At 28.8% G+C, this 14262-nt stretch overlaps 1 protein-coding gene across 3 annotated transcripts; it reads right to left on the bottom strand.

Annotated features, from left to right (window-relative positions):
- Positions 1 to 7900: 7900 nt before the first annotated feature.
- On the bottom strand, positions 7901 to 13751 carry LOC114381035 (serine/threonine-protein kinase 19). Of its 3 annotated transcripts, none has more exons than XM_028340207.1 (9): positions 13599 to 13751; positions 13447 to 13520; positions 13215 to 13319; positions 13003 to 13095; positions 12067 to 12186; positions 11669 to 11740; positions 10016 to 10093; positions 8313 to 8777; positions 7901 to 8181 (listed from the first exon to the last, which is right to left on the bottom strand). In XM_028340207.1, exons 1-8 carry the CDS (start codon positions 13681 to 13683, stop codon positions 8586 to 8588), a joined length of 819 nt encoding a protein of 272 aa, XP_028196008.1. In that variant the 5' UTR covers positions 13684 to 13751; the 3' UTR covers positions 7901 to 8181; positions 8313 to 8585. The 3 variants fall into 3 exon arrangements, with proteins under 3 accessions (XP_028196008.1, XP_028196011.1, XP_028196010.1); XM_028340210.1 differs by having other exon boundaries at positions 13215 to 13295; XM_028340209.1 differs by lacking the exon at positions 7901 to 8181 and having other exon boundaries at positions 8231 to 8777.
- Positions 13752 to 14262: the final 511 nt, after the last annotated feature.

Genomic DNA, 14262 nt, shown 5'->3' with positions numbered 1-14262 from the left:
TGTTTGCTATATGGCCCTTTTTTTTGTTCTCTCGTGCTATCAAATTCCACAAAACTTAATTAGGGGACTTTTACTTTTACCTTTAATTTGAATCTTTTGTCTGAGATATATATGTGTTATGCTTGATAAAATTAGCTAAAAAATTAATTAAAAATAAAAAAAAATTAGTAAGTAATTAAAAGCTAGAAGTTGAAAAACTAGGTTAATAAATTATAAGAGTTTGATAAAACTAACTTTTGAAATAGTTAAAAGTGTAAAATAATAGAAAATAATAAAATTATGATTTATTTAAAAAAGATAACTAGGAAATTGGATAAATATATCAAGAATAAAAATAAAAGAAAATATAAAAAACTAGAAGTTAACCTTTTAAAATTTTTTACTTCAAGTAACGTTTCAAACAACCTTAAAAGTTACAAAGAATTATAAAGAAAATGTTTATCTACCAAACAAGCAAATAAATTTTTCAATTAGTAAAAAAAATTAAAAATTAACTTAATTGTCTTCCGAAACATAACTATAAACAAGCAAGAGTTGTGAATGGTTATTTGGCATTTGGTGATTTGATCCTTATGGGACTTGAAGAACGGAGTGGTCTTTAAGAATCATTATGGAGACTCAATTACAAGGTTATATTTAATTAATTAAGGTTACATGATGGAATTGGTTAACGAATAACGTAAAGAACGAGACTTTATTAGTTTTAGGGTTCATAACTTTTTTCAAATTTTTACTTTTAATCTTTAAACAATTTTTTTTTAATTTTTGGTCTTTATAATTTTCTCTCTATTAATAGTTTTAGTCTGATGTTAAATAATAATATTATAGAATGATGTAATAATTATATTGACAATCCAATGATTTATCATATTATCAATATATTTAACAGAACAATCGTATATTTTTTTTTTATAAACTGTACTTTTAATCTCTTGTGAACTAGTTTAATGCCACCAATTTGATTTTTATTTTCATGTAACTTAATTTGTTCCCTCACGGCAACACATTTGTCCCAGTTCAAAGCATGCATATCTATCATGCATATCACATAAATTGTTTAACCTACTAACAAACTATCTTTGATACTTGCTAAATGCATATTTTGACTTTGGTTTTATATGATTGCATGTGACCTCCTACTTTCAATTAAATGCCCTTTTATGCACTTAGTTCTGTGAATAATCTAATAACCTTTATGTGTATAATATATGTCCTTCATTATTATCCTAAATATCCATCATATATTAAAAACAATTCTCTTAGTGTGCATTACATTAATTATGACATGAAGCAAATGCATTCTCCAATGGAGTAAGTTCCAAAAAATACTTCTCATTGTCCATTTATGGTCTTCACCATACATTTACCCAACTTCTCACGAGATTTCCATATAAATGGTAATTGTGTGAAATTCTTTGCCAAATTTCTTCTCCTGACTAGGAGGGGAAGAGATCTCAACACAATATTATTTTTTCTCTTCTCCCATAAGGATGATCTTGAAAGAAAATGGTGGTGACAATGAAATAAAAATGAAATATTACAACTGTGCTGCAACCAATTTAACTTTAATCGCTCCATATATTGGACAAGCAACTCTCCCTACAAACCTCTCCCAAAAAAAAAACAACTCTCCCTACAATCAACCAACAATATCTCATAAGTCGGGATGTCATTGATTATCAGCATTTAAGATGTTTTCATCATGAAATTTTACTTCAAGGGTATACATAGGACACCATTACTTTTTGGATTGTTTGCATCGGATTGTGAATAATGTAAGCTACCCTCTTCATGCACATCACAAGAAAAATATTATATGCAGGCAAAATGACTTCACAACACGAGTAAGTCATACCATACTGTCCAAAAGGATTGAATTTATTGACACATAATCTTAATTTGACATTTTGAGAGTCTTCAGAAAACTCGGGACCATTATGCAAGAAAAGAAAGAAAAAATTCAAGTGAAGAAGAGCACAAATTTTAATAGTGGGAACTTAAAAATAAATAATATCAAAGATATTTACTTGAATTAAATTCCTTAATCAACACACACATAAATTTACAAGCATAAATGAGGTATAAGAAAATCTTCTATGAGATTAATTAAGGGAGTCAAAATAATGATATTTAACTTGTCTACCAACATTAACGTTTATGGAACCTGTTCGTTAACTCTAAAAAAATCAGACAATTTCAAAACTGATAAGAATATTAGTCAAATCATTGATCCAAAACTGGCAAAAAAATGAAGAAAATTGATTTAAATCTTAAATTAATGTCTCTTGACCTATTTAATTTATATAATTTGAAATTATTGGTCTGGGGTTTTAAAAATTTTAGTTATTTTTTAATTATAATTAGAGTTTTACATCCATGATATATGTTGACCTTTAACACTAATCTTCATTGCGTGAATTACTAAGACAAATCTCGATCTAATTCTAATTTCTGTAAAAAAAATACTCTAATTCTAATTAAGAAAAACAATAATACTGAAAACACTTTTAAAATTGTATATAATTTTTGTCTTTAAGGATAATGACACCGTACGTGAAGGGTATTAAGATGAATTTAAATTCTTATATTATTAAGGGACATCATAATGTCGTGTTATAAAAAAAACACATAAAACAATCAGAAATTCTATTTTTACATAAGTTTTGTATAACTTTTTTGAGAGAGAAAGGAAGGGGGAGAAGGGAAGGGAAAACAAGATAAGAAATAAAGTATAATAAAACAAAATAGAGGAAGTAATAAAAAAGAAATTACAAAAATATGTATGCAAATAATATTATTTTACAGCCATTTTAATGATAATCATTTGTGTAATTAACTTTCATTAATTTAATTTTTATATTTTTATCTCTTATATTATTACTATTATTATTATTATTATTTGGATCTATATATCAATGTTGAATTTTACGTCACAAACTTCAATAATGGAGACAGAGAAAAGGAAATGGGTAGCTATCAGAGTGATAATTCGAAACCGTGGGCATAAAGTTTGGAATTATAAGCATTACACAGAGTTGAGATGGACAGGTCATGCAGAATACATAATACATACACATTCAGAGCCATAGAATCTTAAACAATACAAATGTACTATTAAGAAGCATCAATTTGGTTGAACTCTTTGAGAGTACAATTAATACACTGGAAATGCAATCATTATTTATATGAGAATTAGTAGGGATTACAAATCAATTGGAACAAGAATTGTATGATATTAGTATTACACAGCATTAGCAACGCTGGTGCAGCCAGACCCACGCGTCAAGCAATATTTGGCTGTCGACATTCACTGACAGACAAACCATAATTTGTCACCAGTTATAATCAAACTTACAATCAGAGGTTCTCAAGTTATATATTGGCTTGCGATTTCCATTATTGTTTTACAAATAGTTATGAAAGGTTAATTTGAAATTCAATCTTGAATGATAAGCATCCGTCGATATAATTATGATACTGTGATTTCAAAAAAAATACTATACGTGTGGGTGAAGAATGCGAACATCTAATCTAATATAATTCAAAGGATACGTGAGTATCTTCAATGTTTGTCCACATATAATGATAATTCTATAGATTAATATTTAATATTTGTAAGATTCAAATCATCTTTTCTTTTTCTTACATTAGTAAGGATGGTATTTTAATATTTTTTTATATAACAATATCATATTTTTATTAGGGTAAATTATGTTTTTAATTCGTTTAAGTTTTTGATATTTATAGTTTTGATCCTTAATTTTGTAAGATTTATGATTTTAGTTCATGTGTGAAACTGACTATGATGTGATCTAAATACATAAGCTTATATCATGTTACTAAATTTGAGTCATAAAGTTAATGTATCTTATTGTTTAATGTTTTGGAATGACAAAATCATGAATTTTACAAAATTGAATGACTAATTAAATATTTTTATTTTTAAAAAAAGAAGCTAAAATTACAGATTTAAAAAAATATAAGTACTAAATATTTCTATTTTAAAATAAAAGATCAAAATTATGAATTAAAAAAAAATAAAACAATCAAAATTACATTTAATCATAAAATCTAATGATTCATTCTTTTCTATTAATCTTAAGATAACCTTATTGAATCTCCATTTTTAGCTCTAATTAGCCAATTAATTTGAGAGTTGGGCGCTAGAAGACTTCAGGGAAAAAATAAATTGAGATCTACCTTTTTCTAAATTATTCTTCATTCTTATTTGGGGAGATTTTCTTGTGTATGTGTGATTTTTTTTAAGATAATCCTATTCAAAATGGCTAGATCAATATTAAATGTTAATACTTTTCTCAATAGAGATTCAAACTTTGATTTACTATATTATGGGACACTAGTCATTTTCTGTCCGACCCAATTCTGTTACAATTAACTACTCATTTTCTTTGTCCTTAAAAGTGTTTTTTTTTTCTGTGAATGGAGAAAATCCTTAAAAGTGTTTAAAACAAAAGGAAAATACAATCATACAGCAACGACAGGTCTAGAATCCTAAGTCAAGGTAAATAATCCATTTAAAAAAGCAAAAAATTTATAATTATTATCACAAAAGGAATGATAAATTAAGAACATATGATTCAAATATACAAAATTGGAAGAAAAAGAATATATTTAAGATATTTATATGTAGGTTTTTCAAAAGTGAAGGAGTGTGTATTTGCACCCCCATATAGAAATATATAGATCCAGCCACTGCAGTCATATGAATAGTGTACGTGATTTGGTGCCGGCATTTTTGTGTACCTTAATGCATTGGATAATTTGGATCACATAATCTAGACCAAACCTCAGATTGTCTTCCCCTACGCAAAATCAAACCACAAGAAGAGTTTGCACGTTTTCACAACTAAATTACTTTGTCAGATGAGGAAATGCATTATATCCTGAACACAAAGAGCCTGTCTACTGATTATGAAGCAAATAAATAATATCAATACAATACATGCGTGTCCTTGTTTATATATATTTATAGAAAAGCATTTTATTTTGTCTCTCACTGCTTGTTAATATGATGCATTGGTCCAAACTGGCTGCATACTTAACTTTCACGTAAAGTTATGTGTCAACAACACCTCAAAATATTGGAATGTTCTATAGAATCAATAATGGGTCCAAAAGCTTAATTTGAACCAATTAATTATCTTCGGTAATTGTTTATTTTATCACATGGATCAACTCCTCTACCAGAAACACAAGTTATTATAACAAATTAACGACTATATGTGAATGCATCAGTTGCTTGATTTAGAGAGGTGAGGAGGCATAGCTGCATCATATAAGCACAGGTTTTAATAGCATGAAGCACCAAATTAAGTTAGGTATATTCTATAGAATGAATTCTAATGTTGTAGACTTCAATACATTTTTATTTTACTTAATCAATTAAAACAAACTTTCTTGATAGGAGTCAAACACATTTAATTGAATAAATAGAGCAGAAGAATGACCATTCTAATTCATGGTGACACATCCGAACAAAATTTTCAAAGAAAAGAATTTTGATTCGTACATAAATTAAGAGCTTGCTTGATATTCAAAAATTAAATGATTGTATTTTAAAAGAAAAAAAATCCTAGTATGGATGAGTAAAAGGGTCGTCACTCCTGTCATCTCTTTGTACATATATAGAGGAATATTCTTATTATTCTTCATGTATGTTGTTAAATATGTATTCAGTTCAAATATTCGCTTTCATCTTCTATTTTGATTTCATTTTGTTTCAGTTTCATTCCTGCTATGATAATGAAAATTATCATTTATTAAAAATAACAACAATAACGTTTCTACCAAGTCTCCCACCCCCCAGTAAAAGGACATCACGTCGCATCAGAGACTTGGAAAATAAAACGCCACCATTTTATTTTTTTTTGTAACTAAGCCGAATTTGGCACTTTTTCAATAACACGATATCTATGTTAACTTTGATAGAAAATATGATAATTGTAGGTACAAGACATATCAACAACCATTTTACTTTCTTTAAATTGTTATAGCTTTTGTGCATGTGACACTAGAGTTAAAACTTTTTAGAGCTTATACTTCCCTTATTTGCTTTTTAGATTTAGTTCATTATTTTGGAATACTGCTTAAGGGGAAAAAAATGAACATCGCAGACATTTTATAGTATGATTAGTATCTTTTCCAAATATGAATGTTAATACAAAATCATTTTCGTTAATATATTTACTATTACGCTATCGTAAATTGTAAACTACTGTTAGATAGTCTGCAATTATCGCATAAAAGTAAATCCGACAAAATTGAAAATTTGAAACTCAATTATTGTTTGTTTCTCTCTTCACTGCAAAGGAGCAGTAACTGTTGAAGAAACCACTGGTTCAAAGCTCTCTAATCTGTAGCTTGCTTCACATGACACATTGACCAATAAAAGTTGAATACTTTGATTAAATTACTTACCACCGTGGCTTCAGTGACAGGTTGATTGCTATTTTTTCGGTTTAACACCACACCTATTTTTGGTGGACATGTATAGTCAAACTAATTAAAAAAAAAAAAGGAAAAAATCGACCGCATTAAAATTATCTTTTAGGGAAATTTGTTTGATATTCAAAAATTGTTCGATCAGCACAAGTGAAAAATGTTGAACTTTCTTATGTAAAAACCTTGGCTCGTAAGCACAAAAGTAATGCAGATACTTTTTTGTAAATAAAACATATGGAGTTTTGTAAAGATAATTGATATCTTTAGCTAAAATTTATCTATTTTTAATCTTTTCTACCGCAATAAGATGGACTTATGAAGTAATTATATTAAAGTTAGATAATATATATAATAAATTTTTAAAAAAATATTTAATACAATATAAATTTTATACAATATAACAATATAAATTGATTTTTCGTTTTAATATTACCTTCATTTTTCTTCTACAAAATATTTTAAAAAATGGTAAATATATATAACAAATATAATAAAAAAAATATTTGAAGATATCAAATATTTTATGAATTTAATGCTTATACATTAATATAAAACAATTTTATAATCTCATCTAATTACATATCACCTTTTTAATTATTTTAAGATTATTATTTTAAAAATTAATAAATTTATCATAATAAAATAAATCGCTTATGAACATCCCTATGTAATTCAAATTCGATATTATCCATTACATTAGAATAACTTCACATAAATTATTTCAAGCTCTTAATGGTAAGCTGATTGCTATGTCGTAATCATAATAATAAGGAAAAATATTATGATTTTATAAGTAAAAACCGTACAAATAAAAACCTGTATAAGCAATTATTTGTGTAGTTTTAAAAAGTTATGATTTTAGTCTATTATTTTTTTATTATATTTTTAATATTAACAAGTTATATAGTTTTTTTTGTCAAAATTTTATCAATTTTCTATTTTATTTTTACTTCTAAACATTTAAAACTATTTTATATCTCAAATTCATCTGAATCATCAAATATTTAAATAGAAAATAATTTAAGGTTTAAAATCAAAGAAAATCAACACATGGATCAAATTTGTTTAAAAGAAGACTTAATTAACTAAAAATAAGAGACCAAAATGATATATATATATATATATATATATATATATATATATATATATATATATATATATATATATATATATATATATATATATATATATAGGGGAGGGATTCACTTATGCTAAAAAGTAACTCTTTTAGAATTACTTATTACAATCATTAGATCTTAAGAAAATAAATGAAGATCTTAAGAAAATAAATGATGAAGAAGAAAAATAAGTGGATCTCTCCTCATATATATATATATAGAGAGAGAGAGAGAGAGAAACTCACATTATTTAGTGGATCCACTTAGCAATGTATGAACTTCACTAAATAAGATAATTGACTTTCTGGCAGAACTGGGTATACATACCAAGCTAGCATTATATGCATTATATTTTATTAAATGGAACTTCGCACAGATTGCCTTTAAATAACAGACAATTAAGTTTATATCACTTGTATTTTAAATACTACATTGCTAATAATGATACATATAAATTACGAACAGGAGAGTCTTTAATGTTTTCTCTGAAAAATACTAGTGTAAACAATGCATCATACCAATCAACAATGGAAGTAAATTTGAAATAAAAGCTGTGAAACCACAAAACCTAGTCACATGATTGCCGCCAGCAAGGATTACCCTAAAATGTACATGAACGTAAGTACTTCAGTTAATCATGAAGTTCACAGTTAAGGGGAAAAAAAACACATCCTAGATGAATACATCGGTGAATAATTGTACAATGTGAGACAAACAGAATAGAAGACTTACATCAACTTCAATTGGTATGTGTTGATGGCTGATGAAAGTGATTGTCAAATATCCTAAGCTTGTTTTTTTGATCCACCACGATAAAACAAGTTATCATTTCACAAATATTTGTTGTCTCGCATATAAGACAGCCATTTGAGGTGATATAAGCCATTACATATTCAAAGCACCTCCCTCTTGAAATTAACAGCAAAATGAGAAGATAAATCATTTCAAGCCTGTTTGTATAACAAACAAATGCAATCATCTAGCCATCTAGGCCTTCCTGGATCTCTAATCTTTTGAGACTCTAATGATTAAACCAGTTGGAGTCTGGTCAGTTTTGAGATGACCAGAACCAATCAAATCACGAAGAAGAAATCTTATATCAAGTGGAGACATTCGAAGACGCTTCTTTTCTAAAGAGGCTAACATCATCTCCTTATATCTATGGCGGCTGAGAAGAGAGATAATTTCCTTTCTTCCCTGAACAACAAATGTAAAAACAATTTCATCATTATCTCAAAAAAGGATTCCTAATGATCAAAATATACACAAAACTTATTAAACCTTAAGGTGCAAGGGTTTGAATTCAGGGCATCTCTAGTTCTGGTCAAGACAACAAATCTGAAACACTATGAGTTCCCAATGACTACCCAAATCATACCCCAACCCAAAAGAAATAACTCAATCCACACAAATTATCCTTCAGCTTCTCTAACATAAATATCTCAGGCAATAAACTTCAAAGATGGACTTGGCAATACCTACAATGGTGCTTAACAGCTCAAGTTCAATCTAACAGAATCCCCAGTTCCCTATTAATCTATGCTTAGTCATTTACTTGATTTGAGCAATGCCTACTGTCCTACCAGTTAACTGGAGTTACAGCAAAGATTTGAGCTTAGTAGGAATGGTGGTCAACTTAGAGGGAGGCCACATGCTCTCCAACATTGTCTAAGGTATAGTTAGCAATTTAATGATGTAATTAATACAAATACATCTTCCACACAAGTATCTGATTGTAAACCTAGCACATAATATGCACAAAAATCACATTATACCACCACTGCACTTAAAAGTTCATAAAAGTTTCATAAAGCCATTAACTTATTGATTGGTCTAAATACTAACTTGCCAAGCCAAATGCAAGCCTTCCTCCCAACATGAACAAAACCCTCAAATTTCATGTAGTGGATTAACCTTAAATCAGATACTTAATAACAGTATAACACAGTTGAACTACCCATGATATGTGCTAAAGTCAAACATATAGTACTAGTGTTTTTGCCTATGCAATACACAAGATAAATGTTTATATTTATACAGCTAAAATTTATAATAAATAAATTCTTTTGAATATATAAATTATATTATAATCAAAATTCATAATAAATAAATATTTTTTAATACATAAATTATATTTTAGATTTATGATAAAAAATTATATTGTGATTTAAGGTTATTTTTATAGATAATTTCTTTTTGAAAAATATTGAAGTTCAATTTAGAAAATAAGGTAAAAAAAGGTATTTTGAAAGAGACAAGAGGTTAAGAAAAATCCCTAAAACCACTCTCATTGAAGAAAAATTCCCAAAAACATCCCCGTTGAAAAATAGCTCCTAAAAATGCTCACATTCAATATAGCTATTCTAATTTATATATAGGGAGAAGGTTTCAAGCATCCAAAATAAAAGCATATGGTAAACATTAAATGTTCATACCTGAACAAGACCCTTAAGAAGTGAGCCGATATTTGGAATTGCAAACCAATACATATTTGGATCAATAAGTTGTCTAGTCTGAAAAGTGTGTAGCAGAGTTATTATGCATAAATACTCAACCAAAAAATTGCATACTGAGGCACATTTGGAAGAAGTTTTACAGAGCATGTCTTATTATCTAAGCACATGAGATGAAATGGAAAGTCTTGGGTTATGCTTATAATTGAAATAAGAGGAAATGCCCTGAAATACTATTTCCTGATTTCCACAGTGTACAACGAGGGTCTTATATACAGCCTTGGTCATAAAATCCTATGCTAGAATTATGGGCATCAAATCAAGCTCAATTACAAGAAAAAAGCAAATCTTGACTAATCAATCCTAGTAAGGAATCAATCAAATTAAATAAATACAAAGAGCGATAGAAATAAACACATGAAGAACATGTCACACACGTTACCACACTTGAAAGTGGTTCTATAAGCTCTTTTTAGCTTATTTTAATAAGCTTCATGATAAATTTTATCAAAATAAGCTTACTAAATTAAGCACTTATAACATAAGCTTTCATGTAATTAGCTCTTATTAAATAAATGTTTAATTAAGTTGTTTAACCAAATATGCCCATTTCATACAGGAATTGTAGATAAAAAAAGATATCTAGAGGAGACAATTAACATAAAACTACACAAGAATCACATAAAGTACATTCATATAATAGGTAAATTTGTGTTGACAACGATTCCTCATAGTTGTAAACTAAAGCTACATATAATCAGCATTATCAGAATAAGCATAATTTGTTTAATCTAAGGGAAAGTTCATTATGTCTTGTAGAATTTTAAAGTTTGAGATAAAGAAACACTACCAAATTCTCAATGTAGCTACGAATGCTTAACATTGATAATGGAAAACACAAAAAATAAAGCGTTTATAGGATTTCCAATGATATATTACTAAATCAACAAATTCATGTAGAAAAAGGGTTAGGATCTAGGAATGTGTAACAAGATTAAACATGTAGCTGAAAAATGAGCACAGGGGTACAATCTTCTTTTCTTTTCCTTATGAAAAAAAATATGAAAATAATTAAATAATGGGTTAATTAAGTTTTTAGTCCCTCAACTTTTCTAGATTCCAATTTTTAGTCCGTCAAAATTTTTTTATACAACTTTTAGTCCCTCAAAATTGTAAGATCAGAAACCCCAACTGTAAATCATGGCAACTCAGTGCACAAGGCTCCCACCTAGTGGGATCTTGGGAGGGTAGATGTATACAGTCTTACCCTCACAAGCAAGGAGACCATTTTCAGGATTTGACCTTGTTACCTCCAGGTTACAAAGCTGCAACCTTACCATTACACCAAGGTTCGCCCTCTTAAAACCTTTATTTAATGTAAATCCATAAGAAAACGCTCAGGCATCCATATTTTAGATTTTCTCAAGGTATAAGAAAAGCCATCAGTGTTAATTCACAAAATATCAATACTTAAATACCAAAGAAATATCAATACTTTGACTTTGATTACCTCTATTAGTTGTAATTAAAAGAGTTCATATTCTGTTTATAAACATAAACATTTTATGACAATTACAACACAAAAGTGATTGAATATAAACAAATTGATAATGCTTTAAACTCCAGTTTACTCACAAGGATGCCAGCATTAATTAGAAGGGAGATATGACTGTCCTTCACCTTTCCTCCAAGTGACAAGAGTGAGCACTGCATCAAAAGAACCATATTCAGCACAGGAACCCATTTAGTAAATATCCTGGGTAATATAAATATTGACCAGATTATTTGGTTTAAAATCAAAGTATCAAACTATAAGATTAAAAAGCTAGTAAAATGGAATAGTATGTTCTGATATTCATATTTAATATTTAACACTATAAATGTGGATGTGCCAGATTCCCATATTGTGCATTTGCACTCTCCCAAAGTCAGGGCATTTTGCCACATTATAAAAATCACTGATGAGCCAACAGTTAAATGAGCAGCAGTGGAAAGGATTAAACAGTATAAGCTTATTTAAGAATCTCACTCACAAGCTCCTGATGGTTGATGCCAGGTTCCAGCTTTGAATCTAGAACATGTGTCTTGAACCACCCAAAAGCCTCACATTCCCCTATTTTTTTTTCTTCCATTCTTTTCACAACATGATCTATCTATGATTCAATAGTTAGATAAGATAAACAGGTCAGTTCATCAACAATCAAACAACTTGGTATGGTGATAAATAAAAAAGAGCACCAAAGACATTTAACTCTTTTTAAAGGAAAAGAAATAAAAGTTCAACATGAGGGAAAGTCTCATACTAAACTGAGCGTTTGCCATTATGGCCAAACAAAACATCCCTGAAACTGAAGTACACACATACATGCACACACATACAAACTTAACAAAGAGGGATTAGTTTACACCAATGTAAGTTAAAACCACACTTACATTATTAAATAACTTTTTATAGGATAGTTTATCCCAAAACCTATTGTTGTTAGATTCAAAGGTCGATCATATACATCATACCTATAAAACCTTATATTAATCTAAAATTGTTCAATACTTTATTTAAGATTAATGACATATATACCAACGAGTCATTGGTCCAAGTGGCAATGGACCCGGTCCCCTTAAGCAAAGTCTTGAATTCGAGTCTTGTAGATGGAAAAAACGTGATTGGGAAGAAAAATCCCACTAAAGGTGGTCAGCTAGGTTCGCTGATGGAGATTAGTCATCGGCAAAGCCGGTGGATACTCCGTACCAATAACATGATAACAAAAAAAAGATTAATGCCATTTATAGTTTTCAAATAAATAAAAATTTTAACAATAAGCTAAGGACCTACAATATTTAATCAAGAAATAGTTATACTTCAACTATCGGATAGATAAAATCCATATTCTAAATATAAAGTTATTGAATGACATAAAAGTGTCAAGTCATACACAAGTGTAAACTAGAGGGAGGGGTATGCAACCAACCTGGTTTAGGTAGTCATCCAAAAACATTATGGCATGATCATCTTGTCCAGTATTTAATTTGAAAACACGCAGTACTTTGTCCCTCCTTAGAGACTGCACCACAAATAAATCAATCAATATTATCACATTAATCGAACATAAATTAGCAATAACATAACTATTTTGCGTAGTGAATTTCGACACAAAAAGTCTGAATTCCCAAACAAACAGACCTCTAATTCCCTATCCACTTGTGTTCTGTCCTTCACAATACTGTACAACTGTGACTTCAATATAAAAGGCTCAACCGAACTCTGGAAACAAGCATCACCACACCACTAATAAAAAAAAACTGAATTGAATGATTAAAATAGTTAATTCATGAAAAGCACACACAGAGAATGCAATTGAAAATAAAATTAAAATTCCGATACAAGATGTTGATGCGGTTAACGGTGACCTAACCTTGTGAACGTGGGGAAACTGAGCTCGCATGATTCGAAGCGCGACCAGCGTGTCGGTGAATGTAAGATCGTCTTCTGCGAATTGCGGTGCGGATTAGTTTAATCTACAAAGAGAATGGAAAAGGTTTTGAAAATGAGAGAATTGCGTAGTACCGAGTGAGGAGGTGTTTCCGGCATCGGAATCTTCGTCTCGCCGGCGTTTCGTCCCTCTCGATGAAGACTCTGGAATGTTCTCCATGGGCTGTGGCTGTGCTTGCAAGTTCCAAATTCCAAGTTTCCAACTTCCTGCAACGCTCGTAATGGGTTTCAAATTGATTTTAATTAAATTAAAGATTAAAGATACGCATAATTAAATAATCTAATTTTCTAGCTTATTCTTTATTTTTTTTTTCTTATTTTTATTTATTTGGTTTTCATCATCTTTTAATCAGGGTTAAGTTTATTTTAATCCATTTAAATAAATTAATGCTTTTTAGTTCTTTGAAAATAAGTAGTCCTCTTTCTCCTGTGTATGTTTAGATAAATTTAGATAAAAGAATTTATAACAGAAAAAAGAATTCATAAACTAAAATTATTTTATGTATAAGTTCATCTAATTTTTTAAATGATCTAATGATATATATGTGTACTACAGTTTATTTGAAAAAGTTAAATTACTTAACATTTAGGTTAAAGAATTAATTATGACTATTTTTTAGAAAAAAGTTAAAAATCTTAAAATAAGGTTTATGATAGGAGTAAAAAAATGAAGAGGTTAAGAATGAAGCAGAGGAGAAACCGTGAAAGTACTTAGAAACGCAACAATGTAGAGAAAGAG

Source organism: Glycine soja, chromosome 13 (genome assembly GCF_004193775.1).
Source record: "Glycine soja cultivar W05 chromosome 13, ASM419377v2, whole genome shotgun sequence".
NCBI lineage: Eukaryota > Viridiplantae > Streptophyta > Magnoliopsida > Fabales > Fabaceae > Glycine > Glycine soja.
This window is presented reverse-complemented; position numbering and strand designations above follow the sequence as displayed.

What these genes read in the sequence shown, in the direction of transcription:
- LOC114381035 (XM_028340207.1), bottom strand. Translation starts at nt 13,683, where the DNA reads ATGGAGAACATTCCAGAGTCTTCATCGAGAGGGACGAAACGCCGGCGA. An exon ending in AGTTTCCCCACGTTCACAAG is followed by an intron (nt 13,320 to 13,446) that starts GTTAGGTCACCG and finishes TTTTTTTATTAG; the next exon opens with TGGTGTGGTGATGCTTGTTT. An exon ending in AAGTGGATAGGGAATTAGAG is followed by an intron (nt 13,096 to 13,214) that starts GTCTGTTTGTTT and finishes TTTGTGGTGCAG; the next exon opens with TCTCTAAGGAGGGACAAAGT.